The following is a 21582-nucleotide window of genomic DNA, read 5'->3' on the forward strand; positions in this document are numbered from 1 at the left end:
AGAGCAATGCCCCAGATGGCAGAGCATTGCCCTCTAGTGGGGCTTGCAGGGTGGCTCATGGTCAAGGTGTATGTGAGAGTATGTCTCTCTCCCTCCCCTCTACTCACTCAATAAAAAAATAAAATAAAATAAAAAGAATTTCATCTCACAAAGAACTTGTTTAGATGAATTCCTTTTCCTTAAAAAACTAAAAGTGTGCCTGACGAGGTGGTGGCGCAGTGGATAGAGCATCGGACTGGGATGCGGAAGACCCAAGTTCGAGACCCCGAGGTCACCAGCTTGAGTGCGGGCTCATCTGATTTGAGCAAAACTCACCAGCTTGGACCCAAAGTTGCTGGCTCAAGCAAGGGGTTACTCGGTCTGCTGAAGGCCCACGGTCAAGACATATATGAGAAAGCAATCAATGAACAACTAAAGTGTCACAACAAAAAAACTGATGATTAATGCTTCTCATCTCTCTCTGTTCCTGTCTGTCTGTCCCTATCTATCCCTTTCTCTGACTTTCTCTATGTCTCTGCAAAAACAACAACAACAAAAAAAAAATAAAAACAAACTAAAAGTGTGTTTCAGAATCCATGTAATACTAATTATTGGACAAGAGGCACCGTAGAAACCTGAAGTCTCTTGTCTCATTGTACAAGCTGAATTGCCCAGACCATGGGCAGGGCCTGAGCCCATAGCCGACTATCTCAGAGCCTCAGCGGTCCCTGCTTCTCTTACTGAGGAGTCGCCGTGGGGCCCGGGGATCTGACTGTCTCTGAAAGGAAATGTTGTCTTGTTTCTCCTTCCAAGTGCCGTTCTTTTCCCCCCAGCTTCTGAGAAGCTTTAGAAAGTCAGGTTTCTGGATTTGACAACAGGAAAGAAGAGACGCATGCAGAGAGGTGCTGTGCCTGAAACCCCAGAGGCCATTTACTTGTCGCTCTGTCCTGATGGCCTCTGAGTCCTGTTTATGGGAAAGGGGACATCTCAGGGCAAGGAGTCAGCATGGCACTGATTGTATCTGAGAGACAGGAAAGGATTAAATCTGGAAGCCCACCATTAGTCTAATAAAAGGGGACTTCAAGAAATACTCAGATTTATATTTTATTTTAAAAAATCAGAGTAAAGGAAGCGAAGGAACATGATATAAAAACCATGAGGACACCACTTCCTTACAGGTGACTGTATTTCATACTGTTGTTGTCCCCTTTCTGTCCCCACGGGGCAGTGGAATCGTGTGTCTGTGTGTGAGAAACACAGACGTAGGAGACACCATGTCTGTGTTCAGTGCAGGCTCCTCCCAGCTCAGGGAGCCGGGCCTGGTTACAGAATCCAGAAAGGTCAGGAAAAAGCACGGAGGGAAACAAGGACACCTTCCAGATCCCCCTGCGGCCACAATGCAGGCGTGGAAGTGAACAGTGTCCTTGTACAGTGATGACACCTTCTTTCTCTCTTCTTTCTAAGTCCTGTCCGGGAAGCTGTGTGCAGCTAATGAGTTTCACTCTAGATTTACTGTTTATATATTTATTTTAAATTTTTATTTCTTGATTTTAGAGAGAGGAAAGGAGAGAGATACAAGAACATTCATCTGTCTCTGTGTGTGCCCTGACTGGGGATTGAACCAGTAACTCTGCTTCCGGGCAGGGTTCTAACTAACAGCTATCCAGGTAAAGCCACTCTGTACTTAATTGAAAAAAATTTATAAAGAAATGTGGGCAGCCTGACCTGGGGTGGTGCAGAGGATAGCGCGGCGACCTGGGATGCTGAGGTTGCTGGTTCAAGATCCCCGGCTTGCCTGGTCAAGGCACCCAAGAGAAGAAACTCTGCTTCCTGCTGCTTCTCTCCTCTGCCTTTCTCTCCCTCTCCTCTCTCTGAAATCAATAGATATAATAATAACAATAAATGTGGGCAGAAGGTGGATTCAGGGGCACAGGGGACAGTAGGGTGACCACACAGGGACCAGGGAAGGCATGAGATCAGGTACTGCTATCAGCATGGGGACTTCCGGGTCAACTGCAGGCTGAGGAGGCCGTCAGGGAGGACGTGTTCTGCAGGGTCACTGACCCAGGACAAACCAGAGCCCGAGGAAGCGCTCTCTGTGGAATAAGAGCCGAGCAGGAAACCTCACGCTGCGATGACGCTGGGACAGGGGCTCTTTATCCTCCGTGTCAGCGTGGTCACGTCAGCTCAGGAGCCCTGCAGACAGAGGGGATGCTGTGTCCAGTCCCAGCCACAGGCAGGTTCATTCCCTCCCGCCCGGTCCTCTTGTCACAGCTCTGAAGTCAGGAGAGAAATGCTCCTATGTCACCCTGAGCCAAAGCTCCTGCACAGTGGGACTTTCCTAAATGGTGAGAAGAGGATTTAGTGCACACTGCCTGACCACAAGTCACAGCCAGAGTCCTCCCATTATTCTGTCCCTGTCCTGTCACCTCCACATCCTGTGCTAGGGACTGTGACTCTAAAGGAGGATTAAAGAGCATTACTTTTGGCTAAAGTCCAGAGTGTCCTGGGAAAGAGAAGGAAGACACACACTCAAAGATATGAAGGTAAATCTGTCCCCAAACACATCGTCCCCAGCCCCAGAGCACCTGAGATTTCTCTACCCCACCACCCACCTCACCCAACACCGGAGAGGACAGGGGAGCAGACACTGAGAGCAGTGACCTATGAAGCTCCCCTCACACACATCCAGTGTCTGCTCCTCATTTACTCCAGGGTCGTGACCCAAGTCTCCTGCATGTTAACCCTTCTCTTCCTCTTCAGGCCATAATTCCTTATGTTTCAACCATAACTACTCTTATTTCCGGACTTCTGGAAAATTTGAGATCGACCAGGAAAAGAAGGGCTTTATACGGGGTCATTGAAAACAGAGAAATAACAAGCAAAGTCACTTCTTCCCCCATAGAGTCTGCGGGGATCCTCAGCTGCCAGCAGGCGCCTTACCTTTCTGACCCCTGAAGTAGATGAACAGCCCCACCTCAAGGAAGAGCAGGCCCAGCACGAAGCCCCCGATTCCAATCAGCATCTTGCTCTGTGCAGATTCAGGCTGTGGCCCTGAGAGAAGAAGCTATTTTAGTGATTTTGATCCCAAATCCAACTTTTCTAATTGAAACTCTGGGACTGAGCTTTGAGAGTAAGGGGACAAGTCAGCCCCAGAAGGACCAGAACAACTGGCCATTTGTGGAGAAGAGACCTAAAACTCACACCGAGTAGATACAAGGTTCAGGCACTGAACTCATTTAACCATCATAGCCCTGACATCAGGCCACTACTTCACGATCTGACGGATGTGGAGCCTGGGACTCCGTGAGGTGGAGCCGTCGTCCAGGGGGACAGAGCTAATAGACACAGAGCAGGGACTGCTCCCCTGATGTCAGGGGGGCCCAACATTGTAGAGGATGTGCCTCTTCTCACATCACAGAGGACAACTCAGAGCAGCAGTGTGGAAGGATCTGCCTAGGCCACTGCAGGGGACTGGTTTCCAGGGCCAAGGGAGCTATGACCTGGGAAATTATGTGAAAGTTCAGAACTGGGACAGTAATAATGGCCTCCACCAGGGCTATAGCTATTTATAGAATTACCATAGGGCTACCCCAGGGACCTGTGCTGAAGGAGAAAACACGGTGAGAACACGGTGTGGGGAGAGAACCCGACCCTCAGAGAAAAGCAAGGTCCCCTGTGCTGAGTGAGACACGGGTGAGGTCAGAAAGCTGCTCACGCCATTCCACGGTGACAGGGCTCGTCAGGCTGGGGTGCTGCACTTGGCAGGTGTAGACCTCTCCACTCTGGGGCACTATTTCCAGCATCACTATTATTTGGAAGGTCCAGTCCCCGTTCCGGATCAGGCCTGTAGAGATCATCCCAGCCTCCTCTTCCTGGCCGTTGCGGAACCAGTGGACTTCAACGTGGCCTGGATAGAAGCCACTGACAGAGCAGACCAGGAGGTTGTGGCGCTGCAAGCACACCGTCTTTGCAGGATACACAGTCACTGTGGGCGCAGCTGGGAGAGAAAAGGGGGGGAACGTGAGGAAGACAGAGGGAGGCTCCTTGGTTGGCTCCCTGTCGGCCTCCAGTCCCCAGTCCCAGGCTCTGTCCGTGGGCAGCTCCCTCAGAGCTGGTCCTGTGGCCCAGCAGCAGAAGTGCTCTGAGCCTTGAATCCATCCCTAAAGCTGTGGCTCATTACAGTTGTCAGATACTACAGAGATTTGGGAGATTTTTCCACATCTTGATACAGTTATTCATTATTGACGTGTCTACAAATCTTTGTAAGGCCTGTAGGTATTAAAGTGTGATTTCTGGGGCAGGGCTTCCTGGGTTCAAATCCTGGTTCTGCCTCTTACTGGTTGCTCCTGGGAGAATGTTTACATTCCTCTGTGCCTCCGCTCTCTCACCTATAAAGGGGGACAGGAATACTAACTTCCCTCTTAGGGATATGGGAGGATCAATGGACCTAAATATGTAAAGTGGCACCTGGAACCCACCAACCAATATGTGTTAGCTAGCTATTATTTTTTGTTCCTTTGGCGATAAAAGATTAATTGATGCAGTGTGGACACATTGAGAAACAGTGTGGGAAAGATGGGGACACAGGGTATGACATCCTGGGAATGTGACACCCACACCTGAGAACCCCACAGACATGGTCCCACCTGGGCAGCAGGAAAGACAGGTGGTTCCCTGACTAAGATCTGAGCCCAGAAAGGCTGAGTCCTGAAGGAGAGAGGGAGGAGCCCGGGGAGTCATTCATTAGAAATACTTGTAGGCCCTGGCCTGTTTGCTCTGTGGATAGTCAATCCAGCGTATGGACTGCCCGGTTTCAATACCCTGTGAAAGCACAGATACAAATCAACCATCTGCTTCTCTTGCCCTCTCTCTCCCCCTCTCTTCCTCTTCCCTTCTCCCAGCCAGTGGCTGGATTGGCCCGAAAGTCCACCTCAGACACTGAGGAGAGCTTGGCTGGTTCCAGCATGAGCCCCAGACAGGTGGTGCCGGCTGGATCCCAGTCGAGGGCACATGGGGGAGTCTGTCTGTCTCTCCTCCTCTAACTTAAAATAAAAAAGAACCTGCCTGACCAGGTGGTGGCGCAGTGGATAGAGCGTTGGACAGGGATGCGGAAAAAGCCAGGTTCAAGACCCCGAGGTCGCCAGCTTGAGCGCGGGCTCATCTGGTTTGAGCAAAAAACTCACTAGCTTGGACCCAAGGTCGCTGTCTTCAGCAAGGGGTTACATAGTCTGCTGAAGGCCCGCGGTCAAGGCACATATGAGAAAGCAATCACTGAACAACTAAGGTGTCGCAACAAAAAACTGATGATTGATGCTTCTCATCTCTCTCCGTTCCTGTCTATCTGTCCCTGTCTGTCCCTCTCTCTGACTCTCTGTCTCTGTAAAAAAATAAATAAATAAAAGAAACCTAGAAATCAAAGAAGTATAAGTTAAAAATAAAAAAAAACAAAATTTCAATTCAGTATTTGGTAATATTAAAGAACATTTGGAGTATACACTGTCTCCCGGAATTGCAAACATGTCGGAATGAAAGAACCGGGGCCTACTGGAAATAATGTAGCTAGGTCAGGGTCATGCTATATGAAACAGTTTTTTATTCCACTAAAAAGACGTGGCGCTTTCCCGAGGAGTGACGTCACGGAAATGGCGCCGTGAGCAGCGCATCCGACAGCTCTCCCCTAAATCACAACAAATTTATCAACTAGAAACAGAAAAATTTAATCTCGGAACATTCCGGAGTTCCACACAACCTGATAGCGAAAGGACTGTTATCACTTGAATCTGAGAGACGAGGGTGTGGAGGAATCTACCACAGGGACGTTCTTTCAAACCGCAAGGAAGTGCGCCTGTGGTGAGTCAGCCCATATACTTGGGAACCGCGAGCCGCCGCGAGCGGCCAACACGAGCTGCCACCGAGAGCCGCCGCGAGCCCCCGCGAGCCGCCGCCGCGAGCGGAGCGGCCGCTGCGAACCGCCGCGCGCGCGCGCCCGGTCCGGTTGAGCACCGCTGACGTTCCCAGCGGCCCGCACACTGCGAGTGGGGGTCCCCGGCCACCGGTGCCCGGAGCGCCCCATTCGTGCGCGTGCCTTGGGCATTCCACGCGCCCAGGGCGCCCTGCTGGCCCGCACACCCAGGGGGCTCCATTATCCTGCGCCTGGCGCGGTCCAGCCGCCAGCGGCGGGGCGAGCGGGAGAGGCTTGGGAGATTCTCTCCGTGGGCGGGGCACCTCACCCAGCCATTCAAGCTAACAATCAAGCGTTGGGGGAGGGGCGCGCGCAGGCAGCCTAAAATACCTTCGGAAGCACAGCTGCGACCCAATCACTGAAATTAGCTTAACCCATGAAATCTGCGCACCCTCGGTTCTAATTGATAAGATCTCTCTCAATTCAGCGTTCGAAGACAAGAGGCGTGATATTTTTTAGTGCCTCTCGCTAAAGGGGCGGGGGCAACTTCTGATTGATAGAGCCTCTATATTTAGGGATAAACGCTAACAAGAAGGACTTGGCAGATAATAAGGTCTATACTACACTAGTCGTAAGCAGAGACTAGTGCCTCTTCTTCCCTGCAAAAACAGGCTACAAAGTGTGGAAAGCCTGGGTTGAGAGGTCCAACTAAATGATAGGCGCTGAACAGTCACCTTGACAACAATTGACTCCCACCCCCGCCTGATTACACTGGAGGACCTGACTCTCAGAGCCTTTCCCAAAGCCTTGCACTGAGTGGGGATAGAGTGGGGATTTCCCAGCTCTTTGAGCCTCTTACTCCCCAGGCAGAAGCAGTTGCAGCCTTATAGCTGGATCACCAGGCTGCTAATTCAGAAAGGGGGGACTAGGAGAGAGAATCCAGGAAAGCAAACTCTCTCATCGTTGGACCCTGCAAACGCCAACAAGCCTTTACTTCCAGCAAGACTAAAGCCAATTATATGACATTGCCATAGAATCCCATCAACTGCAAATCCCTACCTAAGAGTGACACAGGGGCAGAGCCTGGGGTACAGAGTCACCGACCAGGAAGAGGGAGAGAAAAGAAAAAGGAAGAAGTTAACCTCTCAAAATCAAGAAAAACCCAGACTTTACAACTTGATCCACTATTTTTTTTGTTGTTGTTGTTGTTGTTGTTGTTGTTGTTTGTTTCTTCTATCTTTTTGCCTTTATTTCCTCCACCTCGGTCCTTCTATTCTCTGCCCATCTTATGCTTCCCCTTTCTAGAACTACACTACCCATGAGTGTTGCATTTTATTTTTCTTCTTCATCCTCACCCTCCTTTAAGGTTATACTCCAAAACACTTAACTCTCACTCTCTCCTTTTTTTTTTTTTTGTCTTGCTTTATTTTTTTTTCTCTTCCTATTTTATTTCTTCCTTCGTTTTTCTCTTTTTCTTATTTTTTCCTTTCTATTCGTTTTTTCTTTTCTCATTTTACTTTCCTCCCATATAATCCTCAATCACGAACAAATTAGTTAATTTGGGACTCAAGGCTTTTTTTGGCTTTATTTCTCTTTTTTGCTTTTGTTTTTATTTTTTTTTTCTTGTTTGTTTATTTTTGTGGCATTTTGGGTCCTCCCAACCCAAGGTCTCCATTGTATTTAGTCTTTGCTCCACTTAATACAACAGATTTTTACTTATTATTTTTATTTTTTCTTCTTTATTATTCTTTTTTGGTCCTTTTTTCTGGTTCCCTCTTATCCCTCTCATTATATCTCTTAGTTGACCATCACATACAAGCAAATCATCTTATGCTTGTCTAAGATTTTCTTCATTTTTTTTTTTTTTTTTTTTTGCATTTAGTAGGTCCCTACTCCCTTTTTTTTGCCCCTTGAACTCTTCACCCCAAATCAGGCCCTCCATTATAGGCACGATATTTCCCTGAGGAGGGGAGAGGAGGGAAAGAGAAGAGAGAAAAAAAGGGGGAAATAATAAATTATTACTGGTTTTTTTTGTGGGGTGTTTTACCTTTTTTTTTTTTTTTTCTTTTTTTACTTTTTACTCTTTATTAATTCTAATTAGTGCTATCAATAAGACCACCCTCAGATGCCGATAAGAAAGAGGAAATCGAATATTATGGATACAAAAGAAAGAGAGGTAACACAAATAGATGTGGAAAAATCGATGGAGAAAAGACTTAACATATTGGAAGCCTTGGAGATAAATGACAGAGAATTTAAAATAGAAATCTTAAAAATACTCAGAGATATACAAGAAAACACAGAAAGGCAATATAGGGAGATCAGAAAACAACTCAATGAACACAAAGAATATATTACCAAGGAAATTGAAACTATAAAAACAAATCAAACAGAAATGAAAAACTCAATTCACGAGCTGAAAAACGAGGTAACAAGCTTAGCTAACAGAACAGCCCAGATTGAAGATAGGATTAGTGAAATAGAAGACAAACAACTTGAGGCACAACAGAGAGAAGAAGAAAGAGACTCAAAAATAATAAAAAACGAGAAAGCCCTACAGGAATTGTCTGACTCCATCAGAAAGAATAACATAAGAATAATAGGTATATCAGAGGGAGAAGAGAAAGAAAATGGAATGGAGAATATACTCAAACAAATAATAGACAAGAACTTCCCAAGCCTGTGGAAGGAACTAAAGCCTCAAATTCAAGAAGCAAACAGAACACCAAGTTTTCTTAACCCCAACAAACCCACTCCAAGGCACATCATAATAAAGATGACACAAACCAATGACAAAGAAAAAATTCTCAAGGCAGCCAGGGAAAAGAAGAGTACAACATATAAAGGAAGGCCTATTAGATTATCATCAGATTTCTCAGCAGAAACTCTACAAGCTAGAAGAGAGTGGACCCCAATATTTAAAGCCCTGAAAGAGAGGAACTTTCAGCCAAGAATACTATACCCATCAAAGCTATCCTTCAAGTATGAAGGAGATATAAAAACATTCACAAATACAGAAAAGATGAGAGAATTTATCAACAGAAAGCCCCCACTCCAGGAAATACTAAAGGGGGTTTTCCAACCAGATTCAAAGAACAAAAGAAAACAACACCACAAGTAACAGCTCCACCAAGAACACAATAAAACCAAACTTAAACTGTGACAACAAAGGAAAAAAAGGGGGGAGAGGATGGAGATTAACAGTAGCAAAGGATGATGAAGTGCAGAAATACTTATAAGATAGGGTACTACAATGAATATGGTAGGTACCCTTTTCATTACTTAATGGTAACCACCCTTAAAAAAACCACCACAAAAACACTTGACTTAAAAAAGGTAGCAACAGAGGAAAGAAGTATGGAACACAAACAAACAAAAACAAATGATAGAAAAACAAAAAAGAAGAATCAAACTAGATACAAAACTAACAGAAAGCAATTTATAAAATGGCAGTAGGGAACCCACAAGTGTCAATAATTACACTAAATGTAAATGGATTAAACTTACCAATAAAAAGACACAGAGTAGCAGAATGGATTAAAAAAGAAAATCCAACTATATGCTGCCTACAAGAAACACATCTAAGCAACAAGGATAAAAACAAATTCAAAGTGAAAGGCTGGAAAACAATACTCCAAGCAAACAACACCCAAAAAAAAGCAGGCGTAGCAATACTCATATCTAATAATGCTGACTACAAGACAGAAAAAGTACTCAGAGACAAAAATGGTCATTTCATAATGATTAAGGGGAAGTTGAATCAAGAAGACATAACAATCCTTAATATATATGCACCAAACCAAGGAGCACCAAAATATATAAGACAGCTACTTATTGACCTTAAAACAAAAACTAACAAAAATACAATCATACTTGGAGACCTCAATACACCGCTGACGGCTCTAGATCGGTCATCCAAACAGAGAATCAATAAAGATATAGTGCCCTTAAACGAAATACTAGAACACCTGGATATGATAGACATCTACAGGACACTTCATCCCAAAGCGACAGAGTATACATTTTTCTCTAGTGTACATGGAACATTCTCAAGAATTGACCATATGTTGGGCCACAAAGACAATATCAGCAAATTTAGAAAAATTGAAATTGTACCAAGCATATTTTCTGATCATAAAGCCTTGAAACTAGAATTCAACTGAAAAAAAGAGGGGGAAAAACCCACAAAAATGTGGAAATTAAACAACATACTTCTAAAAAATGAATGGGTCAAAGAAGAAATAAGCGCAGAAATCAAAAGATATATACAGACAAATGAAAATGAAAATACGACATATCAGAATCTCTGGGATGCAGCAAAAGCAGTAATAAGAGGAAAGTTCATATCACTTCAGGCCTATATGAACAAACAAGAGAGAGCCGAAGTAAACCACTTAACTTCACACCTTAAGGAACTAGAAAAAGAAGAACAAAGACAACCCAAAACCAGCCGAAGAAAGGAGATAATAAAAATCAGAGCAGAAATAAATGAAATAGAGAACAGAAAAACTATAGAAAAAATCAATAAAACAAGGAGCTGGTTCTTTGAAAAGATCAACAAAATTGACAAACCCTTGGCAAGACTCACTAAGGAAAAAAGGCACAGGACTCAAATAAATAAAATCCAAAATGAAAGAGGAGAGATCACCACAGACATCATAGATATACAAAGAATTATTGTAGAATACTATGAAAAATTATATGCCACCAAATACAACAACCTAGAAGAAATGGATAAATTCCTAGAACAATACAACCTTCCTAGACTGAGTCATGAAGAAGCAGAAAGCCTAAACAGACCAATCAGCAGGGAGGAAATAGAAAAAACTATTAAAAATCTCCCCAAAAATAAAAGTCCAGGCCCAGACGGTTATACTAGTGAATTCTATCAAACATTCAAAGAAGACTTGGTTCCTATTCTACTCAAAGTCTTCCAAAAAATTGAAGAAGAAGCAATACTTCCAAACACATTTTATGAGGCCAACATAACCCTCATACCAAAACCTGGCAAGGATGGCACAAAGAAAGAAAACTACAGACCAATATCTCTAATGAATACAGATGCTAAAATACTAAACAAAATACTGGCCAACCAAATACAACAACATATTAAAAAAATAATACATCATGATCAAGTGGGATTCATCCCAGAATCTCAAGGATGGTTCAACATACGCAAAACGGTTAACGTAATACACCATATCAACAAAACAAAGAACAAAAACCACATGATCTTATCAATAGATGCAGAAAAGGCTTTTGATAAAATACAACACAATTTTATGTTTAAGACTCTCAACAAAATGGGTATAGAAGGAAAATATCTCAACATGATAAAGGCCATATATGATAAACCATCAGCCAACATCCTATTAAACGGCATAAAACTGAGGACTTTCTACCTTAAATCAGGAACAAGACAGGGTTGTCCACTCTCTCCACTCTTATTCAACGTGGTGCTAGAAGTTCTGGCCAGAGCAATCAGACAAGACAAAGAAATAAAAGGCATCCATATCGGAAAAGAAGAAGTAAAGCTATCACTTTTTGCTGATGATATGATCCTATACATCGAAAACCCGAAGGACTCCACAAAAAGATTATTAGAAACAATAAACCAATACAGTAAGGTCGCAGGATACAAAATTAACATACAAAAGTCCATAGCCTTTCTATATGCCAACAATGAAATATTAGAAAACGAACTCAAAAAAATAATCCCCTTCACGATTGCAACAAAAAAAATAAAATACCTAGGAATAAACATAACAAAGAATGTAAAGGACCTATATAATGAAAATTACAAAGCATTGTTAAGGGAAATCGAAAAAGATACAATGAGATGGAAAAATATTCCTTGTTCTTGGCTAGGAAGAATAAATATAATCAAAAGGGCCATATTACCCAAAGCAATATACAAATTTAATGCAATTCCCATCAAAATCCCTATGAGATTTTTTAAAGAAATGGAACAAAAAATCATCAGATTTATATGGAACTATAAAAAACCCCGAATAGCCAAAACAATCCTAAGGAAAAAGAATGAAGCTGGGGGCATTACAATACCTGACTTTAAACTATATTATAGGGCCACGATAATCAAAACAGCATGGTATTGGCAAAAAAATAGACACTCAGACCAATGGAACAGAATAGAAAGCCCAGAAATAAAACCACATATATATGGTCAAATAATCTTTGATAAAGGGGCCAACAACACACAATGGAGAAAAGAAAGCCTCTTCAACAAATGGTGTTGGGAAAACTGGAAAGCCACATGCAAAAGAATGAAACTCGACTACAGCCTGTCCCCGTGTACTAAAATTAATTCAAAATGGATCAAAGACCTAAATATAAGACCTGAAACAATAAAGTACATAGAAGAAGAAATAGGTACTAAAATCATGGACCTGGGTTTTAAAGAACATTTTATGAACTTGACTCCAATGGCAAGAGAAGTGAAGGCAAAGATAAATGAATGGGACTACATCAGAATAAAAAGTTTTTGCTCAGCAAGAGAAACTGATATCAAAATAAACAGACAGCCAACTATATGGGAACTGATATTTTCAAACGACAGCTCAGATAAGGGCCTAATATCCAAAATTTACAAAGAACTCATAAAACTCAACAACAAACAAACAAGCAATCCAATAAAAAAATGGGAAGAGGACATGAACAGACACTTCTCCCAGGAAGAGATACAAATGGCCAACAGATATATGAAAAGATGCTCAGCTTCATTAGTTATTAGAGAAATGCAAATCAAAACTACAATGAGATACCACCTCACCCCTGTTAGATTAGCTATTATCAACAAGACGGGTAATAGCAAATGTTGGAGAGGCTGTGGAGAAAAAGGAACCCTCATCCACTGTTGGTGGGACTGTAAAGTAGTACAACCACTATGGAGGAAAGTATGGTGGTTCCTCAAAAAACTGCAAATAGAACTACCTTATGACCCAGCAATCCCTCTACTGGGTATATACCCCAAAACCTCAGAAACATTGATACGTGAAGACACATGTAGCCCCATGTTCATTGCAGCACTGTTCACAGTGGCCAAGACATGGAAACAACCAAAAAGCCCTTCAATAGAAGACTGGATAAAGAAGATGTGGCACATATACACTATGGAATACTACTCAGCCATAAGAAATGATGACATCAGATCATTTACAGCAAAATGGTGGGATGTTGATAACATTATAAGGAGTGAAATAAGTAAATCAGAAAAAAACAAGAACTACATGATTCCATACATTGGTGGAACATAAAAATGAGACTAAGAGACATGGACAAGAGTGTGGTGGTTACCAAGGGTGGGGGGGGAGGGAGGACATGGGAGGGAGGGAGGGAGAGAGTTAGGGGGAGGGGGAGGGGCACAGAGAACTAGATGGAGGGTGACGGAGGACAATCTGACTTTGGGCGAGGGGTTTGCAACATAATTTGATGACAAAATAACCTAGACATGTTTTCTTTGAATATATGTACCCTGATTTATTAATGTCATCCCATTACCAGTAATAAAAATTTATTAAAAAAAAAAAAAAAAAAAAAAGAACATTTGGAATGTGAGGTAGATTGTTACAACTATAAAAAGATAATATAGAAGTAGCTTTTAAATAATATTAACATAAAAATAGTAACATCATAATGTCAAGTAACAAAATTATAATTTATAAATCTAACTTCACAATTACTTCAACTATGTAAAAATACAGACAGTAAGGGAAGAAAAGGAAGAAGTTGAGACCTAGAAAAAACTCGAAAAGAGCAGAGGCGCCTGGGAGCGTCGCCCCACCCCCACCCCACACCAGCTCCACCCCTTCAACACCAGCCACGCCCCCGACACCAGCCCCGCCCAGAACACGCTTGTGTATAAACACGTGACTGTCCCTGGTAAGGAGGGTTTGCCGAGACAGACAGTGACTCTATGCTCGCACCAGTCATCTCTGTCACCTCTGCTCCTCCAGCCTCCACCCCAGCTCGACAGCCCCGGAAATGTCCCCTCTGCAGGACAGGACTGCACGGTGTCCCGACAGTCGCCCTCACAGGGCCCTCGCTCTCCCTCGCCCCCGCTGTCTCCCTTTCTCCCCTTACACACGCACGCACGTACATGCACGGACACACGTGCACACACACGCCCTCCCCGCCCCCCAGCGCGCTCACTTTGCCGATGCACCAAGAATCCATCAAACACCCGGTAGTTGTGTCTGCACACTGTGTCCACCGCGGCCCTCGCGTCCTCCAGGAGCTCCTTCTGCCGGTTCCAGTACTTGGCACTCGGCCGCCCCAGCTCGGTCACCGCGCGGAACTCCCCCGCGTCGCTGTCAAAGCGCACGAACTCCTCCCGGTTGTAGATGTATCTGCTCAGAAAACGCATCCGCTGCGTCCCCTTGTAGAAATGACACTCGGCCTTATGCTGCTCCAAGAAATGTGCTGTGGGGACAGGAACCATCCGGTGACACTGGTTAGAGACAGACGGTGATCGCTCCCAGTGCGGGGCACTCAGGCCGGAGGGGACACAAGGACCCGGGCACCCCGACTGCCTGCACCCTAGAGGGCTGGGGAGACCACTCGCGTCCTAAGTCACCGGGGATCCCAAGGGCGTCCAGCGGGGCTGTGGAACTCCCAGCTGCACGAGGATTTGTCTCATCTCCACCTCCTTCTGGAAGCTTCCACCTCTGACCTCTCACCCTCCTAGTCCCCTTTCCTTAAACACATCCTCCTCCTCCTGTGAGCACGTGGTTAGTGGGACCTCCTGCCACCCTGCTGCCCTGGGCGTCCACAGAAGGAGAACAGACTCCCCTTTGCCTGGAGCTTCAAGTTTAGTGACAGTGACTGTCGCAGCCCCGGGGCACAGAGTTCATACAGGAGTGAGAGATGTCAGAGGAGAAGTGTGGCGTCCAGAGCATAGAGAAATAACGTGATCTAAGTTACATTCGGGGACAAGAAGCCGTCTCTGTGGCCCTGGCTCGTTGGCTCAGAGGGTAGAGCGGTGGCCAGCCTGTGGAAGTCCTGGTTCTGTTCCGGTCAGGGCTCACATGAGAGGCGACCTTCTGCTTCTCCTCCTCTCCTCTCCCCCTTCTCTCTCTCTTTCTCTGGCAGCCAGTGGCCCTGTTGGTTTGGCGAGCCCTGGGCACTGAGGATGGCTCAGTTGATCGAGCATCTGTCCCTGACGGGGTTGCTGGGAGAATCCCCATCGGGGTGCATGCTGGAGTCTATCTCCCCTTCTCTCACTAAAATAAAAATTTAAAAAGCGGCTTCTGGGTGACATTGAAGATGTGACAGGAAGGTTTAGTTGCTGTGAGCTGGAAGAATACAGGTGTTGTGTGTGTTTGGGGAAAGAAAAGCACATTTCAGGTAAAGGTAATACGACATGCAAAAACCTGGGAGAATCAAGAACGACCTCCAGACACGAAAGGGAACAGCACTCCGAGGCACAGACAGTGACAGGGGAGGGGAGATGGGACTGGACAGACAGGTGGAGCCCGTGCTGAACACCGAGGCGGGTTGGGGGTTAGGATGGGATCTTATTCTAATGTAACAGGAGACTATGGACGAGTTTTAGAGAGACTAAACCTCAATCCCAACAGGACCACATCTCCTTTCTGCATTTCTGCATCCAGAAAGCTCAGGAAAGCAGAAGAATAAGCTTGTGGTTAAAAGTGAGATGAATAAAAGGAAGTTCCTGGAATCATCAAGAGTGTGAAGAGAATTATTGCAGAAACTTGAAAAACGTTACTGAAAAATAATTGTGACTTAAAAAGACGAGTTGTTAAAAGTTAATAGAGATGTGATGACCAAGAACTCATGAAATTTTAAAAAACATTACATAAAGCAAAAAATAAAAATGAATTTCTTAAACTTCAATTGATTGAATGGATTCCACAAAAATGTGGTGAATTTGTACAACTGACTCTTTTGTTGTTGTAACAAAACAAGCTAAAGCTAAAATAAACCAGAAAGAACTGAGATGGAAGGTGAGTGTGTGTACAATGTGTGAGTCTAGAATTTTAGGAACAGTGAGTATAGAGTAGTGTTCTCAACCTCAACACTATTGACAACGGAACCAGGTAATTCCTTGTGGTTGGGGGTGGGTGGGCTGTTCTGTACTCAGTGTCTCTGTTCTCTCTACACACTAGTCAGAAGAAACCACAATGTGACAACGAACCTGGCTCTAGATATTGCCAGATGTTCCAGGGGTGGGAAGAAGGGGGGAGGGGTGGTGACCTTCCCAGGGTGAGCTCCAGCAGTATGAGCCATCTGAAACACCTGTGGTGAAAAGCCATTGATATTTATACAGCAGCTGAGAATTACATAGGTAGTTCTACCTGTGAAAGATGTAGGTCTTATATGAAATTTGTATTTTTTAGGAATGTCGTCTGAGTGCAGACTATTTTTCCAAAAAAATACATTTGTTCAGGACCAAGGTTGACCTGTTTCTTGGCCTTGCTGACCAATCACCAAGTCAGATAATTTATCCTTCACATCGTCTTCTCTGTTACCTTCTCTGCCACTGGTCCCCTATTATCTACAGAAGGAAACTGCAGCACAGCCGTCTGACTCCTGTTGAGTGTCTGAAATAATTCACCGTCTAGCTGTGTCTCCCGCTGCCAGTAAGACCAGTCGGCCTCAGAATACCAGCCTCGGTCAGAGCGGAACTCCCATTTCTATAGTCAGGTCCCCTCAGAGGGGAGAAACTAAGAAGATGACATTCTCATGTGGACGTTTACAAAAACGAGCAGATCCGCAGACTCTAAGGAAGGACCAACACTTACAAGTGATGGCAGAGACGAGGGGACTATGGTCAGATCAGGTCTTATCACAAATTCTCTAAACCTTCTTGACACATGAGAAAGTTGAAAAATAAAAATGTGTGAAGCCGCTGTAGTCTGTAGGGTTAGCACTGTCGGTCCACGTTCATGGCTCAATTTAAGGTTTCCAAATATGCTGAATAGTGTGCCAGTTAAATCTGGATTACATACAAATTATTGTTGTTTCTCTGAGATTCAGATTCAGTCAGGCATCCTGTGTTTCTCTGGGAGCCCCAGCCCCACGCTGACAAGACCAGAGACAGGAGCGTAGTTAATACTTCCTGTGTTCTTCCTCATGTGCCCACGACAGTCTGCACTAGTGTGAGTCCATACAGGACTTTTCAAATCATAAATGCAAAGGAATGTGAATCTCCCCTGTACTGGAACTAGCAGCCCTTGCATCTCCCCGCCTCCAACCCTAAGACACAGTGACACATGTCAGCATCAGATACTTCCCCAGTAATTCAGACCCAACCAGGCCTCCGTCACTGGTGGAGGTCAGAAGCCCGAGCTCTAGAGTTGGAAAATCTACATTTGAACAATAGGTATTCTACTTTAGTCAGACTTTAACATCCGTGGGCCTTCTTTCCTTTATTTGTAAAATGGATTTAATGATAATATATTCCTCACAGGATATTGTTAAGTGTGGAATTAAATAGTGATTCTTCCTAGTGCTCATCATATAATAAGGAGGCAATGTAGGAGAAGCTGATAGTACAGAAAGGTTCGAGACAGATTCATAATGAACACGAGCCTGGCCAGATGTTCAGAGATACTTTGAGTTCTAAGGCATCAGAGACACTGACCCCATTGATGCTGCTTGTCTGCGGGGTCACTCTAAGTACTGAGAGTCTCTGCTTCAGCCCCGGGGACTTTCCACAGGAGGAATGGAGAGCACTGAGCCAGCTTCTTTCAGGGGACCTCCGTTACAGGGACCAGGTCTTATGGACACTGGGTTCAGGGGGGAAGGAAGGGAGACAGTGGGGAGGCCCCTTGATACATCCTCACCTATTAGGGAGAGACACCACATCTCAGATGCTTTCAAGGGCATAACATGGGATTTTCTAATTCCTTCTGAGTCCCCCTAGACTTCAGAGAACTTTTCCTTTTCTTGGGATTACTCAATGTAGTAAATGGAACCGTTTGATAAGGAATTATTTTGACATTATTATTTCTGAATCCCATGAAGACCCTGAGGGAATGGGACACGAGGCTGGAGAGGTTTATTGCAGGAGAGAGGAGAAGAAACCGTCTCTACACAGGGAGCCCCTGACACGGCTCTCGTAGGGCGAGCACCCAGGCTCCTTCTGTATGGAAAGAATCAGGATCCACAGGATGAAGACAGGGGGTTACTGAAGAGAATGTCACAGTTTTCTAAGGGACATGGCCTGGACACAGTGACAAAGCTCATCCCTTCCTTCTCTCACCCACAGTAGCTCACCCCCGAGGTGCACTTACGTGGTGTGTCCCTGGCCCCATCCAGGAGAGGGCTCAGTACTGTCACTGTCACCGTCAGAGCTGCCACCCAGGTGCCTCTGGGGAACCACAGACGCGCCATGCTGGAACAGAGAGGACGGGTGCAGAGAGCAGGGAGTCCTTCCCGGTGGCGATTATGACTCTTCTCCACACACATCCCACATAATACCAACTAAGGAACTCATTTCTTTGTCCCTTGATTGGGTAAATTCAGTGTTGAGAACCAATCAGCACCAGAGGAGACAAATAGCATCATCAATTGCTGGTTAGAAATTTTGTTGGTGTCCTCTTGTGAAACTTAAATTTTTCTGCATTAAAAGACTTGTTTTATTTAGTGCTTTAAAGGTTTGCTGGGTTGTATCTAAAACATTTAATTGGGCCCCTATGGAGAGCTACTTCATACAGGTTGGTGACAAGCACTCAAGTTGGAGCCCTTAGGAGCATTTATCTGTCTTGCTTGAGCACAGAGCTGCTGTGACAGATGTCTGAGTGAGTGTGCTAGGAGTGAGGGTGGAGGGAATGAAACACTGTGGAGAAACTGGGAATTACATTCTTTATGTAACCATACGATTTCAAACACAGAGTGCTACTTTGTATAATTATTACAGGTCATTTTAATATGAGTCTAATATGAGTAGCTCAGATCCTAAGTAAACGTTAGAGGACAGCTCTCTACCTAAAATTCTGTACGAATTCTGACTCTACCATGGTTCTGACCCGCAATCTGGCTGTCCCGTGCCGTCATGTTCCCAGTGACGGAACACCTACCATGCTGCCGGTAATGTGACCGTGATTTATTGGGTGAAATTGGTGGAGACTGTCAAATGTACAGACTTCCAGTTGTAGAACAAGCAAGTCATGAGAATGCAAGGTACAGCTCATAGGGTAGGTCTTAAATGTTGTCATGACAAGAAAAACTGTTGTACCTGTGTGTGGTGAGATGTTAATTAGACTTACTGCGGTGATTATTTCACAGTGTACAGCAATGTCCAGCCATTATGTTGTGTATCTGAAACTAATATGATGCCACATGTCAATTAGACCTCAGTTTAAAAGGTAAGAGCCGTGTGGGCTACCCAGGAGTTGGGTAAAGAGACTGATTCACTTTAGAGTTAAGGGTGTACTATTTTATGTAATGTAGAGGCTCACCAAATAATAGAAACAGCGTAGAACTCCCAAACTTGCAGATGGAAAAAACAGAGGAGTGATAAATATTTAAATAGCTCAGCTATAGGATTTCCTGTCCTCATTCCACATCTCTGTGATCCACACCTTACACTGGACACGGCCAGCCAAAGGGGTCCAGTGGCTTTAGCCAATCTGAGCACCCATCGTAAGACACATGGAACCTTTTCTCATTGCTTCAGTCTTCACTTTTGCCCAATGGTCCCTGCTCTCCATAAACGATGAGTCAACCTGTATCTTAACACTCTATTTTAATTTGTAATCTGTTCTTTGAAGAATAAAGTGATTGAGCGTTGAGTTAGAAATATATAAAAGTTTATAAAACTATCTGTAAGTTGTGACTGACCACTTCAATACAAAAAAAAAATAAAGTTAAAAACTAATTGCCCTTTTTTAACATCTTTTGGAGAAACGAGGTAACTTTCCCTTCCTGGTTCCATGCACTTCCTCAAATAATCTAACATGCGAAAGTATTTAGGAATCGGTTCAGAAATAGACATTTCCCTTTCTTCTTTTGCAGGTGATACTTGAAGAATTTCAGCTAACAAACAAGTTGGTTAGATTAGTTCCTTTTTCTTAAGAAAGTGGATGTGTGTTTCAGAATCCACGTAATACTGATTATTGGACAAGAGTTATGGTAGAAACCTGAAATCGCTGTCTAATTGTACGGAGCTGAATAGCACAGACCCTGGGCAGGGCCTCAAACCCTTATCCGACTATCTCAGAGCCTCAGCGGTCCCGGCTTCACTTACTGAGGAATCACCATGGTGCCTGGGGATCTGACTGTCTTTGAAAGGAAATGTTTGTTTTGTTTCTCCTTCCAAGTGTCGTTCCTTTCCTCCCGTAACCTCTGAGAAGTTTTAGAAAGTCAGGTTTCTGGATTTGACAACAGAAAACAAGAGACAGCAGCAGAGAGGTGCTGTGCCTGAAACCCCAGAGGCCGCGGGGACCACTGAGCTGAGGGAGGTAATGAGGCACTTGTGGGGGACAGAGCTCAGAAGGTCCCATGAGAGACCAGTGGAAAGTCAGTGCTACATCCACCACGGAAGGAAAGAAAATGGGGTAAAACGAGAAAGTGGAGTACGTATGGTGATTTAAAGATGTTTCGTTCACATTTCGAGAGAGGCAAGCTAAAGATTTAAATTATTTTTAAAAACTGCTTCTGGCTGCAGGACGGGGCTGTCTGAAGGGTGCCCTGTCCCCCGACCGGCCACGCTGGCCCCCGGGAAAGAGGTGGAAGCCGAGGGACGTGCCCTTAGTTCTCCATCCTGCATTCCTGAGGCGCTTGCACTATCGTCACGGCCATGTATCACTTTTATCACTGGACGTCCATTAACAAAATGTATAGATAGAATTAGGGAGGAAATATTAATAAATACAACAGGAGCAAAGATAATAGAATTAACTGTGTGTACTTTCATTTTAGCTCTAAAATTTCCGGAGGACCAAGTAAAATATAAAACGTTGATGGACCATGAACTTCCTCTTATGTCCCAAGGAGAGCTTATTGGTTTTTCTAGAGGTACTTTCTGTGCTTCCATTTAAACTTTCACGAGTCTGTATCATAGTCACAATAAATGATACACAGTTGTTGAAGAGCTAGATACAGGCCCTCTGCAAGGAATAGAAACATTTTACGATGGTTGTATTTCTTGTTAACCCTTGACAAAAGAGCAGCATGTGGAATGGAAATGTAATTCAGTGAAGATAATGTCCTTCTACAGTAATGAAGTTTCTTAAATACATTAAATGAATTTAAACAGTTCTTTCGAAATGGGCAAAAAGGAAACACGACCAAACACGTCTTATCAGATGATGGGGCGTGGCCCTTGGCTTCTCTCTGTGTGTTCTATTGTGAGATCCTGAACTCCCCGGAGGAAGCCTGCTGTCTCACAGAGGTAGCTTCCCATGAAGCCCTTGCTGAACTTGATACATTAAGTGAAGAGTCCTACAAAGACAGCACGCTGATAATGCAATCACTGAGACAACTTGACATTGTGGACATCGGATACCCAAGGAGAGGAAGCTGAGAAAGGAGAAGGAGAAAATTAACTGGCTTTCAAACTTTTGTCTGCATCATTCTTTTTTTTTTTCTTGTTTTTTCTTTTTTCTTTTTCCAAGTGAGTGAAGGGGAGATAGAAAGACAGACGCCCGCATGCACTGTGACCAGGATCTACTTGGCAACACTCCATCTGGGGCTGATGCTCTGCCCAACAGGGG

General features: G+C 44.3%; 1 protein-coding gene across 1 annotated transcript; it reads right to left on the reverse strand.

Annotated features, from left to right (window-relative positions):
* Positions 1-1165: 1165 nt before the first annotated feature.
* Positions 1166-18322, reverse strand: LOC136337520 (DLA class II histocompatibility antigen, DR-1 beta chain-like). The gene is made up of 5 exons (XM_066278801.1): positions 18160-18322; positions 14054-14323; positions 3698-3979; positions 2923-3033; positions 1166-2175 (listed from the first exon to the last, which is right to left on the reverse strand). The coding sequence occupies exons 1-5, from the start codon at positions 18257-18259 to the stop codon at positions 2162-2164; spliced, it is 777 nt and encodes a 258-aa protein (XP_066134898.1). The 5' UTR covers positions 18260-18322; the 3' UTR covers positions 1166-2161.
* Positions 18323-21582: the final 3260 nt, after the last annotated feature.

The sequence above is a fragment of the Saccopteryx bilineata genome, chromosome 1 (assembly GCF_036850765.1).
Source record: "Saccopteryx bilineata isolate mSacBil1 chromosome 1, mSacBil1_pri_phased_curated, whole genome shotgun sequence".
NCBI lineage: Eukaryota > Metazoa > Chordata > Mammalia > Chiroptera > Emballonuridae > Saccopteryx > Saccopteryx bilineata.

Bases quoted from the DNA above. Each gene is read 5' to 3' on its own strand.
- LOC136337520 (XM_066278801.1), bottom strand. From the start codon at position 18,259: ATGGCGCGTCTGTGGTTCCCCAGAGGCACCTGGGTGGCAGCTCTGACG. The intron at 14,324-18,159 runs GTAAGTGCACCT...CTGTCCCCACAG, and splicing joins TGGGGCCAGGGACACACCAC to CACATTTCTTGGAGCAGCAT. The intron at 3,034-3,697 runs GTGAGCAGCTTT...TTCTTCTCTCAG, and splicing joins CCCTGTCACCGTGGAATGGC to GGCCACAGCCTGAATCTGCA.